Source organism: Anoplopoma fimbria, chromosome 2, assembly GCF_027596085.1.
Source record: "Anoplopoma fimbria isolate UVic2021 breed Golden Eagle Sablefish chromosome 2, Afim_UVic_2022, whole genome shotgun sequence".
Classification (NCBI taxonomy): domain Eukaryota; kingdom Metazoa; phylum Chordata; class Actinopteri; order Perciformes; family Anoplopomatidae; genus Anoplopoma; species Anoplopoma fimbria.
In genome coordinates, this window is record NC_072450.1 from 11,452,843 (window position 1) to 11,472,343 (window position 19,501).

Sequence of the window (19,501 nt, forward strand, 5' to 3'; positions counted from 1 at the left end):
CCGGCTTACTCGTCTCTCCTTCCCTTTCTTCTCTCCTCTGTTTATCTCCTCTCCTCTTCCCAGTTCCCCTTCCCAGAACCAATCCCATTCCCATGCTGTCTTCTCCTCCCAGCAGCCCATACACAACCTGAACTCTGGTTGCACTCTCCTCTAATCCAATGCCAGTCTTATCTTCAGCTCAGGAACAATAGCCACAGAGCATGCACAGCTCAGAACTGTAGCCCGCAGAAAATAGCTCCACTCCCAACAAAGCTCTGGGACCCTCTGCGTCCGACAGCATCAGCCAAGCAGCCTGTCACTGCTCCACATTAAGTCCTCCTCAATGTGCGTCGAGAAAATACTCCAGCTTCTGTGTGTTTGATTGTCGTCCAAGTAGAATTTCTATTACCGCAGTACAACCGACGGCAACAGCGAATGACTAATCACATCTGTACTTGTGTCGCCTTGTCATTACACAGATCTACTGCTTGTCTTTTTGTTTGTTCACTGCGGTGTTTGGTGATTCTGTGATTCATGTAGGCAGACGGGCACCTTTCCAAGCCGCTGTCCCCCATTCATCTCCTAGTAATGAGCTTTCACCTCAGTCCTAACGAGCTGTTATTGCGATTGCACCCCGCGTAGGATCAATCCCATCGTCCATGCAGTGGCCCCTGCGTTGGAAATGCATTTACATAGGTGAGGCATTGCCTTTGTTACACAGTGAGGCAGCGTCAGATCACAGGGAGTCCCTTAACAGTGTTACATCATCCCATATTAACCAGCAAATCCAGTAGATTACACATTACTGGGACCTTACTTTGTTAATTAGCAAAACCTTTCAATGCAAACAGGAAACTCATCCCATCTCCAGAACGTCTGTCTTTGGGACTGATGCTGTTTCTGAAAGGTTGATTTTAAATTTCTATTTTCAGCCGTGCTAGTGGCATGGCTCTAGGGATGGCAGTGTCGTTCTGTCTTTGTGGGTCATCCCCTGGCCGACGTGTGAAATATCTTGACAACTATGAGATGGATTACCATGAAATGTGCTAAGGGATATTCTAATTCCCTAAAGGATGAATTGAAATTATGTGATTTTCCTGACAGCAGGTCAAATGGTGTTACTTATCCTGAAATATCTCAACATCTACTCAGTGGATTGGCACCAAATTTTCTAAAGAAATATATTTTTCCCGCACGATGTCATCAGCAGGTGGATATTTTTGTTTTTTATTGAAATATAACTGTTGGTTGGATTGTCAGGACATTCAGTACAGACATTCAATGTCCCCAAAGATCCAAATTGTAAAATCATCAGATCAACATTTTTGTTTTTCCAATACTTTGGGTAACACCCAAATACCTGCATGACTAATGACATTCCCATTTGCTATTGACACCTGGCTAAACTAAGATTAGAAGATTTAATTGTCATTGTGAACATGTTAGCGTGCTGATTTGAGCATTTTTCCTTAAAGCGACACTGATTTGTACATGCGTTTAATTTGACGTTCCTCTCACTGAAAGCCAAAGATACAAGCCGCGGAGAACCAGGAACGCTACATTGAAGCGTTGCCGCATGAAAATGATTTGGAAAGCTCTCACTAGTGTAATAAAAGTTATTGCACATAGAAGCAGTGGTCTGTAAGTACTGCACCTCATAAGTCACTTACAGTTATTTTCATCAGCAGTGAGCTTTCAAGTGATGTATGTTCATTAACTGCTAGATATGAAGCGCTCCTCACTGCTGTGCATATTTATTATTCTTGCCACTCTCTCCTTGTGCCTGTGTGTCCCACTCTCTCTTCCCATCACTCTCCACGACTTCCTGTCGCAGCCTCTTTGTTTATTTCTCCCTCTGTGACAATCTTGCATCACATGCCTGTCTCTAATTTTCCATTTTTTCCCTTCCCTTTTTCTTTTCACTCGCTGTCGCTCTTTGTCTCAGTCTTTTTTTTTTCTTCCATACCTCCCCATAGTCTCTCACTCTCTGTGTCTCTGTTACTTTGTCTGGCTGACTTCCGTCGTCGCCCGCCTCCCTCTTGTTTCCTGCTTTGTTTACGGTGTCTCTTTAGAAGTACTCCCTTGCTCCAGTAAGGGGAATGAATCCATATACATGTCAGCTTGTTGTGAAAGCCACTCTTCAGCTTCTATTCCCTCAGGCCATCTGGGGGAACAGCAAATTAACACATACGCAGGTGCACACGCTCACACAGGCGTGCCTTCACCCGGATACTACTTTAACTGGATTGAAATGGATACACTTAGGTGGCTTGTTTGATATAACGTTTGGATAGATTTCCTAATATTAATTCACAAAGGTGACCGTGCTCCATGGGTCATGGGACTTTCATGTGATTGTCAAAAAAGTATGGCTTCCAGCTGAAAACAGTGGGCTTTTATAAGTGAGCACAAACCAAAAATACTTGCGGCAAAACCCAAAATACTCTCCTCTCTGGGCCAAGCATGAATAGACTGTCTGAGCTTTGGCTTCCAGCCTTCCCCAAAAGTATATGTAGATGTGTGACAGGCAGGCAGAGGCCTTGGAGTGTACCCACCGCAAGCGTGGCACAGTGTGAGCCAGGAGGAACACGGAGACGGCGAGAACAAAGACATGGCTGCTTTTGTTCTGTCTGCAGGAGGCTGATGTAGACACAGCAGCACACAGACACACACGCACACACGCACACACACACACGCACACACACACCCCCTGCAGATTGACAAACCTGTCATGTTCGCGGAAAGACAGGAGCATGACTGTAAAAATCAAAGCATTAGAAATTGTCCCTAAATATCAAATCAAGTCAGGAGTGTTGAAATGTTTTCAGGCTGTGAAAAGAGACGTTAATTCATTCCTTTTGTCTTTGCTGCTTTTGTTCCCTTTAAAACACTATAGACAATAAAATTCAATCAAAATTGGGGGGAGATGCGAGCACAAAGCTGACGGCGTTGTTTTGTTTTTGCTTATCGTAACTATTCTCCCAGAGGTCTTTGGGGTAAGAGCCACCGGCAGTAGCCTCCTCTCGGCTCCACTTAATAAGCGGAATGACACTCAACAGCAGGCCGCCACGGGTCAAAGGAGCGAACACCGTCTCTTGTCAGCCGGCTCTCTGACTGACACACGATACCTGTGGGTGGCCCCCCCGATGCAGCTTAAATCTCTGACTTTCCGCCGCAAGATCGACCCTGTTTGCTCTTCACAGGCCTGGGCAATCAAACAGAATGAAATGAAAGCTTCAAAAAAAGCGTCCCACTGCTACATACGAGCCCTGCTGCAGCGGCTTTGTTTTAATCAACCCCTAAACGCGTGTCTTTGTCATGGAAAAAGCTTTGCTGGGCCAGAGTCACAGATTGCTAAATTTACTAAAATACCTTTTGGCATTGGCATTCATGAGCAGCTCAGAGCCAAGACATGAGTTTAGTAATGCATGTGTGTGAATCAGAAAGCATCTGCTGTGTCATTTATCTGTTTTAAAACATTGAACATCTGAGTGTTTTACTGTAATGCATACTTAGTTACCCATTTCCCTCACGGACATGTTGTCATACTCTTCAGCTGGAGGCACTGCGCAGAGATCTCTGAAGTTACAATAGCTTCACAGGTTCAGGCTTCCTTTAAGAGCGACTGAGCTCAGGGAGCAGGCAGAGCAAATCCTCGAAGCCTGGCTGTTTTCTGACCATTGTTTTCCTGGGGTGTAAAGTCAATCTCACTTAATCCTTCACTAGTGCACAAGGGATCCCCTCAATCAAATCCAGATATTCCCTTCGCCTCTGCAAGCGCTTCGCAGCAGCAAATCTCTCTCTCTGGCTCAGTAGGAGTGGGTGGGTGGCATTCAACCAGAGAGCCAGATCAATTTGTTCTCCCTTTACATATTTGAAGCTTTAGCCCTGCAATAAAAAGCCCAGTTATGCAATTGTTTGTTACTCTCTTGCAAATGCATTCACTTTTACTGGTCGGCAATAATGGAGAAGAACGACGAGTAAGACAGGAGTGGTCTGGACGATGAGGGCTAGATGGCTCGGTCAGTCCTTTATGTGCAGCAGGATGCGGTTGCCAGGTTGGTCGCTGTTAATGTTTTTTTGATTCAATCCGGAGCTCTCTGCCTGCCCATGCACTGCCATGATTATATGCCCAGAGGGCTTCAATTGTAGTAAGTGGAACAGGAGCCCCCCCTCTGGATTTATTGCAAGGAACATCTTCCTCTCGTTCCTATAGGATTCATCTCTCTAGTTCATGAACCAGAGATACAAATGATAACAAAGACAGGATTTGTCACTTGTTTCAAAGCTGAGCTCTTTTTCTCATTCCCTTTTTATTGAATTTTTTTTTTTTTTTTTTGCTTGCTTGCATGTGGAAATCCGCATTTAACTGACTGGTGCTTTACAGTTTTTTATGACATATTTGTGTCTTTTCTCATTAGGCAAAAATGGGTTGTAGCTCGAATGCAGCTGTTTGGTTCTCAGCAGGACGCTCTGCCCTCCCCTTTCCACCCACCCCACCCAAACACATCATTTTCAGTGGCACTTAACAGATGGTTTTGGTCAGTGCTGCTGCTGCCGCTACATGACTTCCGAAACCCTGTGGAGTGTGGCACACTTTCTCGATGTTTAATCGTTTCTTAAAATACATAAACCAACAAATTTCTGAGCAAAAAAAAGGTATTTTTGGCTGCATAAATGGCCTTGAAATATCCCCTTAAATATTCCAAGAATTTCAGGGGTATGAATCTAAGAGTTGTAAAGACCAAGTAGTCGAGAGGGCAAAAAGCATACGAGAGGAAGTGCAGCATCTGGACCGGAACTCAGTCCTCTGTGGAGGGGGGAGGTATGAAGTACATCAAGGGAGGGCGTGGCGACTGACCTCTGACCCTTAACAGAGGGTAGAGGTCAAAGACAAAAAAGATAGACTGCAGTTGTGTTGAAACATGCAACCCCACTGCCATGCCAATCACTGTAATTTACCTAGACTAATGTGACCCCACCCTGTTTACCAAGCATGCCATAACAGGAGCTGACAGCCCAAAAAAGAAAAGAGTGGTTGGATGGAAGGAAACGAGGAAGGAAGGAAGGGAAGGAAGGAAGGAAGGAAGAAGGTCAACAGGGCTTCTATCTGCACACACACACAATACCTAATTCCTGGGAGCTAGTAGGGAGTCTCAATCCACTGCAGCAGTTTATCGAAGGCAACGTGCCTCCAATTAAAGGGTTTCTTCCCACAAGATTTACTCACCACCAGTAATGCCCTCCTCCCATCCCACTCTCATTTTGCCTCCTCCACCAGGGCAGCTTCCACCCCCTTTCTACAGCTATTTGTTCTCCTGCAGGGGAGGTAGGACCCAATCATGCCAGGATCTCGTAGTACCAAGTCTTTTAACTGCTAGATCAAAGAGTGTGCGTTTGCCTAATGCGGGATTACGCTGAGATACGGGACCAGGCAGCTTCACCTCACTCCACCCCTCCGCCCCCGCCTCCACCTCCACCACCACCAGCGGGTAGCTCCATTAGGCTCAACGCATTGCTCATTTTTCCGCAAGAGCTCCCTTGGGCTAAGAGGCAATTATGCAGTAGTGTGGCATAATATTTCATTCTCCTCACATTGCATTACTCCATGGTGGGGTTGGCTACTAACAGCTTCATGTGGCTCAGGAGGAAGGGTGCAGGCTGCTAACAACTTCATATGAGTAGAGGGAGATCGGTGAGGGGAGGCGGAGGTGGTGGAGGAGGAGGCGGAGGAAAAAGGAGATGAGGAGAGTTCTCAAGGGCACGATGCTTCATTAGGAGTCAGGTCTGCTTCACCTACATACATGGAGAGAGAAAGGTTGCATCCTAGTTTAGTTCAGGTGATGTTTAGTATGTTTATAACATGACTGTAGAAAAACTAAAACATGCACTGGATTCATGATTCTTAACATACCTGCAAAATGTATATAGAGTTAGTCATTTTCAGGAAAACGGTTTGAAATGTTAAAATGGTTGCTTTACTTTATATTTCTCAGAAATGTGATTTTCACAGCCTCTTTGAAATGTTTGAGATAAACCTGACTGCTGTATGAGATTACATATCTCAAACAGCAGCCAGGCATCCTTCAAGGCAGTGTCTGTCTTATTCTGGGATTTTATATTCATGCAGAAAGTATGGACACATAAAATAGCCAACTACAGACAAACCACAGATGTTGAAATTTTCCAGGGAAGTGTTTGCTGGTGCATGTACCGAGGAGCCTCTCTGCATCGTGTGAAGATTGCACAAGGTGAAATTACATTATACCCTCATTTGTTTTTGCCCAACCACTATGATAGATTATATCCGCACCACATTGAGAGACGAGTAGCTTTTTTTTTGAGGCACTGCCGAATCCATCTTTGGCTGAGTGGCACACGCTGCTAAGTAGCTGCTTTTTTACTTTAGAGGAAATCTCCATCCTCCATCTCAGGTTTGTAAAATTGTATGAAAATTGTCCATCTTGAGAAATTAAAATGGTTGTTGGTCGTCAGTCGGTTGGTCCATCAGCATGGCATGTTGACAACAGTTGCACAGTCCTTTTTCTAACAGCACCCTCAGGTCAATATATGTTTAAGGCTCTAAGAAATGGCAAAGTCATCAGTATATTGTTTGTTCCTTTACACTTTAATAATATGTTTGGTTGTAATGAACATTTTGGCCTATACGCCCTGCTAGTGTGTTTTTAAATATTGAATTTAGTTACTTTGCACACATTATTTGGGAGAAAATATCATTGATTTTAATAAATGTCATTAAGCCTAATGACACTCGCTGTTCAGTTAAGAAGTTAAGAACCCATCTTGGGATTTGGGGCACTATTTGGAGAGTATATCTCGATTTTGAAGAAAATGACAGGTGTTAATATATATATATTCACCAGCTTTTTATTAAAGAGACATTATATATTGAGTCTAGCTTTTTCAGGGGACATAAAGGGAACAAGGTGAGAAAGGAAACTGGTGCTATCTCTGTTCTGACAGAGCAGGTATGTGCAGCCCGAGGCGAGGCTGTTCAGAACTGTTGTGTGATTTTGCTGAACATCGGGGAGGTTACACTGTGTGCTTTTTGCAGGTGCTCAGCCCCCCAGGCCCCCCTACCCTCCCCTTAAATTCAACACTTTCTACTGCTTCCCACTTCTGTCATCAGTTCAGAAATCGCTAACTGTCACCTTCATTCCCTACATGTAAGAGGCCCCTTCTATACCACTCGCACATCCCATCGACATTTTCTTCCTGACTATCGCTTGGGGGGAAATTTACAATTGAGGTATAAAATGAGGACTGGGCACGCCCGGCATACTTTTATGTTACTGATAGGCCTGTGAACTCAGTACCTGAAGCACTTGTAGCCATATCTTATCAGTGCCTTGCTAACTGATGTTAGTTTACATACAGGCTACAGTTTTACTGCAATGCTTCCAGTTATCTTTTAAACAAAAAAAGTCTTGTTTAGTTTTTGGTTGAGGCAGTGCAACACTTGGCAACTTTTGAACAACTTCAGTGCACAATCGATATCCTCAGCACAAGAACTTACCAACATTATTGAGCAATCGTTTTTTTTTTTAAACCTTGTGTACCTCTTTCCCCCCTTGTCCGTTTCTTCTACAGTGATCAGAAATTGTTCATTATCAGCCATAATAAATGACAGGGTTGCTGGGTTTAAAGCTCTTCTGTCATTTAAAGATAGATCAAAAAAGATAAACCATTTAGTCTGAAAGGCAATATTATTAGTGCCCTTTAGACTGCAAACTCATTGGCTGTGAATTCAGCCATATAACAAGGATGCAAGTAGCTGAAACTGTGACCGTGAGGCTATTTTGTCTCTCAGTCAAATCAGTTGAAATGTCACTACACATCCATCACATGCTGTACAAGAAATGTGCAAGTCAGGCCTTACAAAATGTACCACTTTAGTACTTTGTAATTGCATCTACTGTCATAAATCCTCATTCCTCCTATGCGGATGGCGTTATGCCCCACGGAGCCGTTTTCATCTATAAAGTTTTATCACAGCAACCCAGCATTAACGACCAGTCTTTCTCCTTGTTTGTAGAAATACGATCCGGCGGGCGAGGACCTAAGGACGGGCCGGCGAGACAGCCGCCCCTGTACGACACGCCGTATGAGCCGGCCGAGAACGGCGGAGACTCTGACCCCGAGCACTCGCGCTGCCCCAGAGAAAGCCGGCTGCCACAGGATGACGAGCGACCCCCCGAGGAGTACGACCAGCCCTGGGAGTGGAAGAAAGAGAGGATTTCCAAAGCATTTGCAGGTACGACGATAACCACCAAACACAACATGACACAAGGAGAAGTAGCTAAAAAAATCAGTAACATACTGCATGGCATAAAAGGACTTTTGTGGAAAAGATACACAACCTTCACACTTTGCTCTTTCTTGTTGAATCAATATAAAAGTTTTCTGGAAATAGACAGAAAATATGCTTTCTGTATCCAAATCCAACAGTTTAAAGTGGCAATCTGAAAGATTTTCATTTGAACTACTGCGTTAGTGGATAACACAATGGTGATTAAGCCTATGACCCTCTGATGAAAGTATTGCAATACTTGTATATTTGCAGTATTACGAACTGGGTGTCTGTGGTGACATTCCCGGACAAAAAGCAATATTACAGTTTTTCTTCAGTGTATACACCTAAAAAAAAAATCTAAATGCACACAGTTCTGAAAACTTGAGGCTCATCTATATACAGAAAGACTCCAGACTGCTAAACTCTACGCACAATTCTATTGTTTTGACTCAAATAGAAACAATTAAATCAACCAGGACTGAAATCTTAGGGATTGCCTCTTTAACTAAAAAAAAAGAAATTCTGTTACATACTGTTAGTCCTAATGTCATAAGCTCAGACAGGAACAGTGACTGCTTTTAAATTTCAAACTTTTAACTCTGAAACTCTTTCTCTTCTGCTTTACTAACCCAGGTGTCTGCTTTTTTTCCTCTAACACATTTGATTTGGCTTCTGTCAGGTTGTGGGGGTTGCTGCTGCTTTAAACTCTCTGTTAAGGCTTCTTTTTTCCCCTTCTCTGTTTAAGCACCCGCTAAGTTCACTTGCAGGTGTCCAGCCTACTGTTTGCTGTTTTGATCCAAGTGCAGCCTGTTTAAGCTAAGATGATACCTATGCTGCTGAGGGGGGGCATGATTGGTTGTGCAGGTGCATGTAGGTGCAGGTAGTCGCTGTGGTTTGTGAGCTTCAGCATGGCTAACACAGCCATAACATCAAACAGGGCTGTTCCTGGAAAGAACACGGCTTTGGAATATGAATAATGCACCCCAAATTTGAAAAAAAAGGGAAAAAAAGCCAAGCCTGTTATCTGATATAATAATAGAAAATCAGCAACCCATGACTCTATTTTTCATCGCCCCTTTTCTCTTTATATTTTTTCTTTTTTATCCTTGAACAGCTCTGCTTTGTTATGACTGCATTAGCTACGAGGGTTCTGTAAGTGGCACTGGATCAGGTCCCCCCGGAGGAAAGGACTGCACCTCTAAATCCCTCACAGGTACCGTTGGAGACGGGGCTGGGGATTGTCTCTTGTCTGTCTTTTATATTCATCTTTGACTTAGACTTTGATGCCTCAACCACATTGGTTGCCCTGAATCTTGCAATATGATTGATTATCTTGCTTAAATCCTCTGCACCGAGGTTAAAAAAAAAATATCCTTTAGAATTAATGTTGTAAGCATGTTTTGCAGATTACTAGCAAATGTAAGATTTGGCTTCACTCTGCAAAAATGGTCATGTGAGCCCTTTAAATTGAATCTTCTAGATTGTTGAGGAAATGTCATCCACTTCAAAATGCAAATCACCTTGATTAGAATGACATTATCAGGAAGCCACTAGTGTGATTGCCTAATGCTTGAAGTGGACTAAAAAAAGCACAGCCAATAGTCTTCAAATCAGCATTTCAGAGTACACATGAGTGTAATAAGTGCAGTAACACTTGTTGGTGCTCAGAAGTAGGGCTGACTTATGAAGTGGGGGTATATAAGTTGTCTCCTCCACTTCTAAGGGTGCTGTGGAACAAGAATATACTGCGATATTAGAGGGAATCATTTTTTCATAATTATTCTTATTTTCATTGGAAAACATGTCAAATTCTTCTGGTATGATTTTTTGTGTGGACCTGTACCAATCAATGTTATCTGTAGATTATGAAATGTAGGCTAGGACATTTTTGCAGCATTACAGTATTTTATATAAAACGCTATTTTAACACATTTCGCATTTAACAAATATTCTGCCTCCTAAAATATTACATTGCAATACGCTATATTGCGATAACATTTCGATTAACTGTGCAGCTTTCATTAACACTGCAATTTAAAAACACTGAAATGCTGTTTTCACTACTACACAAAAATAAATATCTTGCCTAAGTCAACTCATCAGGATGACTAACTCATCAATGGATGAACCCTTTCTTTTTTAATTACAGCTGAATAAAAGAAGCCATTATAAATATTCATGGCCTGAGGGCTTATAGTGGAATACAGTTGGGAAAATAAGTTGCCACGTTTGTGATTAGTTTTTTTTTACAGTTGGAAGAGTAATTGAACTTTATGGAAGTGTAAATGTAATCTCACAGAGCAATATAAAAATGACGGACATTTTCTGCATAATGATTTGATCATATTTTATTTTATTTTTCATACTTTTTTTTCAATTTCCATGTTTTCCTCTCTTGTAGTTCTCTTCTCATCCCCCCTCTGTTTGCTTTGGGAACACTGCATTGCATTTACGGCATTTCAATAAAGCAAAATTGATTAGAAGTCGAGAGGATGCGAGAGAGATTAATCCCCAATGGTGTTTTTGTTGATGGGTAGTTAAAGATGCACTTTGTGAGACGTCTGGAGGCTGATCATAACATTTTGTATGATAAAATGAAAGCACACTCTAAAGCACAATTTACATAGTTACAGTCAATAGTTTACATACACCTGTAAGGGTCACGTCAAGGCAGTTTGGGGGTATTAATGATTTCGGAAACTGCTCTTTCTCTGTGACAGAATGGTGGGAAATAATAGTTTTTGATGTCCAAAATCACAACACGTCTTAAATAAAATATACTATGAGAGCACCCACAGTTAATGTATTTGTATATAAGGACATCTTCCTGATTCTCAAGGCTTAGACTTTTTGTTTGAATCATTACATCAAAATTACATTCATTTCAATATTGGTCTCTTACGATAGCATCATTTAAATCTAGTAACATTTTGACAAATTTCCGGCTGGCCTATGTTTGTAGATGTTACCGTTACATTGATTGCTTCGTTGCTAGCAGACGAGGTGAGCCCTAGTGACAGCAGCAGCAGCAGCAGGAAGAGTGTGGAGAAAGAGTTGAGCTGGACTTCACTGTAGCATGTAAAATGTTTAAGTGGGTGTGAACTCCCTTATGTTTCATTACATGGAAGCAAGCTCATCAATCTCATTTGTGGAAGAAGAAAAGGCTTGAGGGAGTATTTAGTGCATACCTGCAGGTGGTTAGTGTACCACTCTGACCAACCTACTGTACCTCCTTAAAGTTATTACATGGAACTTTTATTTTGTGTTGATTTTGGCGGTCCCTGTTCACGTAAGCAGTAGCGTTTTGAAAACCAGAATCCCTTTTAGAAAACCTCTCATTTTACTGCAGCGGTATATGACAGTCACCCCCCTCAGACCTGGTTCTGGTTCCCCCTCGTGCCTTGAGTTCTTTCTTGATAGATAGTTTCACTAATTGATGACAAATGAAAAAAGGTGAGAGATTTTTGCCTTTTTTTTAAAGACTTTCAAACTCGGTAAGATAATAAGTTTTATGTCCAGCTGGACGCAGTTCAGACAGGCAGAGCAGGCTCTAAATGAACATACATATCATATGTTTGTCTATTCTTTTACCATCAATTTTTATCCACATTTTTTTTGTCACCTAATTTCTGTTTCCTGTTTACTTCTGTGTATTCTAGGCCCTGAGGTCTTCATAGGAGTCACGCTGTTCTGCCTCTTCCATGATTAGCTAAATAAAGGATGCTGCATTCTTAATTACTTTCTTCCTCTCCCTCATTATTTTTCTGTCAAGCAGCACTCAGAAGTTTGTGTAGGGCGCTATTTACTAACACATCCCTCTTTCAACTCCCCCTTCTACAGACAGCGTCCCTCTTTTGATGATGATTAATTTAATTTCCATTGGATGTCAAAGTGTTGGCTGGCAATTGGACAGATAAGTCTTTAAGTTGTCTTTCAAAGACAAAAGCTGCAGTCCAAAAAGTCCTTTGATTTATTGCTCGCCTTCATTCTGTTTTATTCAGGCAGAAATAATTCCCCACTATTTGGAAGACAGAAAGAAAGAGGAACGATGAGAAAGACGTCTTTGGGACAAGCCTTGTCAACACGGGCTTGTTTCTCCTGCAGGTTTCGTCGTAGACCGTCCTTGGATCCAGACATCAAGGGGCTTAGAGAAAGTTTCCCACCTTTCAAGGCTTGAGCATGTGTGCCTGAACCCAAGGCTCTGATCTTCGCAACCAGCTTACCTCAAATGTCAAGAAATTATACACTGCTTCAATATTTAAGTCTACTTGTGAGCCAGTTCTTTAGGACTGTCTACAAACAGCTTAGAGCTTGCTTTAAGATTTTGCCAGGTTATCCTGCTGTTGTTTTGGAGTTCCACATCTTATGGCGATTGATTTTGATCCAACCAATTTTGCAATGCCATCAAAAATTGTTGGTATCACATTTCTCATAGCGGCAGTATTCAAATTGTCTTACTTTGGGGTTTTGAAATGTTAGATTGGAATCGGGAGGTCGTGGACTAGAGCTTGAGCAGTCATGACATGTTTGCTCAAGTAGTGGAGGAATCCATGTTGGGATTTTATTTCATGGCTGATTAGGAGTACTATATTTTCCTTTTATTAGTTGAACCTGTAACTAGATATATCCGGTCTCTCAAACCAGGGCCATGTGGGTTTGGTGGTATAAACATTATCAGAGGGACATTTCCTGAACCTTTTGTAGTTGTTAGGGCCTGCTCTAGGATAGGAAGAGAGTATGTGGGGAAAAAGCTTGGTTTGAATTTGCTTTTGTGCAAAAGTGCAGTTTTGAGGCTACATACCAAAGGGTTAAAAACAAATCAAAACAGTGTATGCATATGTGCATTTATTGATTTATCATATCATATGAATTATCAAAGTAAATGTAAACACATTACATAAATAAACTATTTGTGAAGCTAAAGGCAAACGTTACTAAACTGTACGTTGTAAATATACATTCAATTTTGCAAAGCTACTTCTTGATCTGCTGCAGATGTTTTATACAGAGCATGATAACACAATACAACGTTGTTTTACGACACTTTGTGTTGCCTTTATTTCAGTCCAATGCTTGTTAAATGTTGTAGATAGCACGGGTGAAAAGGAGAATTGTTAACAAGCTCCATGGTGGTGATGTGGCTGAGTCTGCAGAGGTCAGCAATTATGGTAGTATGTAAAAATGTTGCTATTTCAGGACTGATTTGGCCACTTCTGTGTCGGCAGACAGCCCAGTTCAGCTCAGCCTAACTATAGCTCCATGTGCTGTGAAGTTTCTAGAGAGCAATTTTCCTCAGTCGTGTTGCTATAGTTGCTGAAACACTTCACGGCTGTGTTATATCAATGACTAATGATCCTGCTCACAGTTTGGATATGGAGGCATTTTCCGCAGTCATCAAAACCTTCACAGTTTATTTTCCAGCAATTATACGGGAAATAAAAGTGTCTGCAAACAAAGAATTAACAGATAATGAAAAAAGATACACCGCCGTACTAAACCATGGAGTGGGTGTAAAAAAAAAAGAAAAAAGGAGGTTGGATTAAATAAGTACCAAATGCTGCCTCCGCCCTCCCACCGCGGTGAAACATGGTACGCTATCTGCATAAAAGACTATTTGTCTTCATTAACGATGGGGGAAGTAGAGCCGACTAATGCTCCCGGCTGCAGACCTTCTTTTTTTTTTCCTCCGCTGTCCGTACCGCTGCCTGCATGCTCGCTCGCCTCTTCACAACACTTGGTCTGGTGTTATTATTCACTGTTGGGGACCCTGACAGGTATGCAATGGAATGTAAGTTCCCTGTCTTGTTAGAGTGGTGGTGGTGGTGGGGGGGCTGTGTACTTGCGGTTTGGTTAATCACTCATCCTTGCTGTCCTAGACTACTAGGATACTAGGCTGAACCCACACTCACCACAGCCTCTTTCCTACCTCTCTCGTGGCTGCTGACTTGGATGTGATGGATGAGGACTGGAGGTGAAGAGTGAGGAAGACTCATTAGAATTTGACCATACCAAGAAGCCTGCATGCGAGGGCGAGGGAGAAAGTGTGCTCGCCATCCGCCAGTGTAAAGCCTGAACGTTTGACTCTGCATTTGATACGCTCACTCTCACACCCAGACACGGACACGCCGCCGTCGGAAATCTGAGCCTGAGTCACAGCAGGAGCGGGATTGAGGGGCCATTGTCACTTAATCTCCTTGGCCTCTGTTACCTGCTACTAGCTCCTTTCACTTGGCTCGGGGCCAGCGGGGGTACCATGCATTTAACACGGAAGATAAGAGAAGGCGCTGCCGCTCGCTCCCTCAGGTCTTGGGGAGCTTTATGGTTTTTTAATGAATCTTCATGGGCTTAACGACCCAGAAACCTGAGGCTCAAGTGGAATGTCCTAAAATAAATAATTGATTCAGTTACAGTCCTGCGCGGGCTATGTGCACCTGGGTTACAGCCAGCTGTTTTGTGGGTGCCATGGCTCCGTTTTCTCTCCACGCTTGGCAGGTCTGGTTTCCCCCCCACTCGCTGTCTGTCACTCCTCGTCCTCCCGGATTCTGCAGCAACACCCCGCTGATAACCTTCCTGACAGCGCTCTTTCATGGGCCTCAAATGTGTCTTGCCCTCTTTTCACTGAGCGCTGCCACAGGTCTTATCTTCACTCACACACATTGGCCACACAAAACAGCACTGTAAACCTCCCTCCCTCACAAAGTATAGAAGCAGCGTTCCTCCAGCAAGCCCACGTAGAAGCTCCTGCTGGCCGGCCATCACTAACGCATCTCTTCCTTCTCACGCATCTCTTCCATGATAGAAGAACAGAGAAAAAGGCCTTGCCACTTTTTATTTTTAATGCCAAAGCAGATCTGCGCTTTGAAAAAGAGACGGGCCGTATAAAGTGACGGTTACAGTACGCAGAGACTCGTGATGTGGCATTTCAGTTCCCCAGAGCATGACACAGTTGTTATCTATAATGATTTGGGTGGCGATGGAACAAACACGTCTTCAGAAGAGGCTGGTTTTGTTTCCGAGCTCCTCTGCGTATAATGTGCGGCATAAACATTGCAATCTTCCAGCTTGTTTTGAATATGCATGCAATTAGCCAACCAAATTAAGCAGAACTAAATTAAATGCCGTTGGTGGAAACAAGCATAGCTGCTGATTTATGGTGCTGCACTGTTTACAGTGATAGAGTGCCATGGGCTAATGAAAAGCCTGGGTAAACAAATACCTGGCCTTAAAGATAGATCGGCTCCTGAAAGAACAAAGGGAAGGTAAACACGGCTACAGAGGGACCCTTTGTCTATTGTTCAAGTATTCTCTGGTTCTTTTGATGAACTGTAGTGAACATACTGGCTTTGACACAATTAAACAGCTGCAGCGTTTACGGCACACGAGCTTACCGAATGGCCACCAACAGAGTGGTGGTCAACCTGGCTTATTCCAGCCTGAGTGACATCCAGGCAACATCGCACGTTTCCAAAGCAACAGGACATGAGACGGATACACACTGTTTTGAAATGTTTCTAGTTAAAGTCCCAACATGGCCGTTTTTTAAAACTTTGTAAACCTTTTTGATTTTGAATCGTTAATGACCTCTATTCCTATGGCAGCCCTAGACCTTGTGTGCTTATAGGGATAATACAGAACAGAGGTGCAGTTGGATGAGATGACAAAGATGTAGTAATCTTTGGCTGTGTTTACATATTCCATCTGAAATAATCCTCATTCAATGTGTCTTCTGTGTCTTTTCATTCAAGAAAAAGAAAACACAGACACTGCTACCAATAGTTACAATAACCCGAGCCGAATAGTATTCAATAATAGTAAATTTGGAAAGCGATTTTCTGTGTTATGCTTTGCATGAAGTGATTTACAGTGAGCAGGCTTAGCACTTTAGATAATGACAAATGAACAAAAGGAGAGTCACATTACTTAGACATCATATTGTTATTGTATTTTTCTACCTGATATTCACCTTCGGTCTCTTAAATACTTAATCTGTACCATCCACCGAAATCTGCATCAGCCAGTACAGCTGTAAACAGGTTCATATGTTGGGCCTTCAGGCCTGATGTGTAAATCAGCTCTTGTGTGCTGCTGTCAAGAATTTGAAATTGTCACTGAAGAATGCTGCAAGGTGTGAAGATGCCGTCATCAATTTGACAATGGGATGGCGTCTAGAGTCAATGATTATTCAAGGCTTTAGGGCTAGCAGTATTTTTTTAAATGCGTCACGAGGTGAAGGAGATTTCAGCCACCCAGAGGGTTAAAAAAACAACAACAACAACAACACCGGGCTATTCATTTCACGGTGCTAAACGCTATTATTCAGCTGTGCAACCGAGCGCATCTGAGCCACACTCGCCAAAATCGTCTCACAGTGAGGCTGCAGAGTGGAGGCAGCCTTCTGCTCCCCAAACAATTACACGCTAATCTGCAATGTGAAATGAGTATTAGGCTTTTAATCCCATAGGAAGAGAGTCCCCTCCTTCACCCCAAAGTAGTGGAAGTTACATTATCTCCCAGAGTTTCTGACCTTCTTCCATTCCTCCCCCTCAGGCCCCACTGGTCAACCAACCAAAATCACTCCCATCAGGGCAGACAGCAAGCAGCTCCTCCTTCCAGCCACCTTTCTCTCAATTAGCCCCCTGACAGCAGGGGGGGGGAGGGGGAGAGCTATTTAATTGCTTGTCGGATTGAATGTTCTCCAGTTTCTACCAATACATCCAGCCCGCAGATATTGCTTCTCATTAGCATGTCCCGTACCACCGCTGCTGCAATTCCTTGCAGGATGGAAGACTGACAAGTTCATAACAATCTACTCTTCCTCCCACTGAAAAAACAGCTTGTATACCAGCCAATGCAACAGAGTGCCATACTAATGGTTATGAAAACAGCTGCATTATTTTCCTCTTAGATAAAGTAGCACTTAGTATACTCTCTTCAGATGAGGAGTGTTACTCTGAATCAAAATGTGCCTCTAATTCTGACAAAAACAATTGCTGTTATTGAAATGGTCTGTGGTGAATACCGACTTAAAAGGAATCTATAGGCTTTAATTAGAAGTGAATAACATGTTGTGGGTAAATATAGGAACAGTAAATGTTACTATAACCAATGTTGACCAAAACTACAAAAATATGACCCAGGTGTGGAGACATAAACAACAGCTTATTGAGGTGTCTCAAACTGGTCCTGTATTCAATATCTGCTAGCTGTCACATTGATGATTTCAGAGCGCTTTGATAGACAGAAGTGTAGGCTATCACTGAAGGTTTTCTTGCCAATTGTATCTGATACTTCCACTTACTTCTTCTAAAGTTAAATTGAAGCTGAAGGTCATCTCGCCAGTTGTCTTGGTATTCTATTGTTAGTTTTGTTATATTTTCCCTATTTGTATCTTGTGACTGTATGTCCTTTTGTTCCTGTTGGTTTGTGCTTCTTAATGGGTCTCTATTTTTGGGCTACACCTGCAGTATTTGTTCTTCCTGCACCTTTAGCGAGCTTATACGATCTTTCATTGTTTTTGAACCTTACCACTTCATGTTAAAGGGCATAGTCCACCATTAGTAGGAACTGGATTAATGAGGTCACACTAATTGTTGTCACTTGTAGTTGCGTCCATCGACTGCAGTTACATCTCCAGCACCATGGACAGCGTTATTAAGAAGTTCTTAGCACCATGAGTTGCATCACTTGAAGATCTTTTTTTGACAATTTATGTAAAAGGATTCACAGAATTATACATAACATGTTTCTTTATAAGCTTTTGGTTTCTAACACTATCTTTTTCTTGGATGACGTAAAAACCTTATCTTCAGCTATTTGACAAGTGGCTCTTGCTCAGTGACAGATATGCTTTTGCAAGGGTTTTCAATTTACACTTTACTACCCCGGCTGGACATAAGGAATACATTATTTAAGGAGCAAATCCCAGGGAGTGTCCACTGCCTGGATGGATTTCTCTTATGTACATTCCACTGAAGGATATTGTCTGCAGTGTTGTTTGTCTTGATATAGGGGCCTTAGTTCTTTTTGTCAAACTCAGCACAGTGTGTAACAGCGGAGTGTATGCTGATGTACTGTATCAATGACTGTATGCAGCTGAGCTCAAGGCAGTTTTATATATCATAGCCTGCACATTTAAGGTGCAGCGTTGTATTATTACTAAAGTCTGTCCTACAGAACGCCATGCAATCACTCTTGTAAAAGTAGTGATTGAGAACTTTGCATTGCCATGTTTCTACTGTATCTCTGGTGAAATTGAAGTTAGTCATTCTGGGTTCCAGTCTGGATTGTGAGGATTTTTGAGTGGGAGCCAATGGAGAGTGGAAAAGAGGCCAAAGAGCCCAACTTTTCAGGTAGGGTTGGGGTTTAATAGCGTTTTATAGAATCTGAATCTGTCCTTCCAAATCCCTTTTAGCAGTTGAGCGTTTGTAAGCAACCTTTGACCATTAGAAAGTAGTTCTTTAGAAATCCAGGCATTTTAAATTACCTGGAACCAAATCCAATATGGCAGCCGCTATCAGAACCCAACCCTATTTACTGGTAAACTAACTTCCCTTCTTTTTCAGTCCTGTTGTATTTCTTTCAGCTACTGCTGATTCTTGCATCACGCTATAAAGCGACTCTCCACCACAATGGTGGCATCTTCTCCCTTAATCTATTTTTCACTTACCACTTCTTCCTTTTCTCCTTTTTCCTCCCTGTTTCCTGTCATTACTTACCTTTCCTCACTCCCTTTGTCGTTGTCCATTTATGCCTCTCGTCGCTGTTCCTCTCCTTCCCTCCAACTCTCCTCCGGTGACTTGGTCGACACTTGCAGTAGAGATTAAAGTGATCAAGGACCTACCGTGGCCCCCTCCTGTGGGGCAGCTCAACACCAGCCCTCCCCTGGTGGAGGAGCTGGAGTCTCCCTCCCAGACAGCTCAGCCCTCGCCAGGACAGACAAGCTGTGACCAGCTCCACCATGGTGGGTGTTGTCCGGCGTCTTTCCCATCAATTACCCCCCATTTCCATCCGTCAATCCATCAATCCATCATCCATCCGCCTAATCCCTTCAATGTGGTTATATAACTATTTGTTAATCTGTCAATTTATCTGATTTTGTTCGGGAACAGTTTGAGTGGTGAAGAGTGTGCATGCGTTCGCTAAATCAGAAGCATTTAAGTCTGATTTGTTGCATATCTGCACTTTTACATACCCATTTTTGTGGATGCC

General features: G+C 42.6%; 1 protein-coding gene across 2 annotated transcripts in view; it reads left to right on the forward strand.

Annotated features, from left to right (window-relative positions):
- The window catches only part of zgc:158464 (uncharacterized protein LOC791139 homolog), a 93,008-nt gene that overhangs the window by 58,592 nt on the left and 14,915 nt on the right, over nucleotides 1–19,501 (forward strand). Inside the window, exons 3-4 of one of the 2 annotated variants that reach the window (XM_054612732.1) lie at nucleotides 8,036–8,254; nucleotides 9,408–9,506. In XM_054612732.1, coding sequence (XP_054468707.1) covers nucleotides 8,036–8,254; nucleotides 9,408–9,506 — 318 coding nt within the window. The remainder of the gene's footprint in view (nucleotides 1–8,035; nucleotides 8,255–9,407; nucleotides 9,507–19,501) is intronic. The other variant, XM_054612742.1, reaches the window with a different exon arrangement.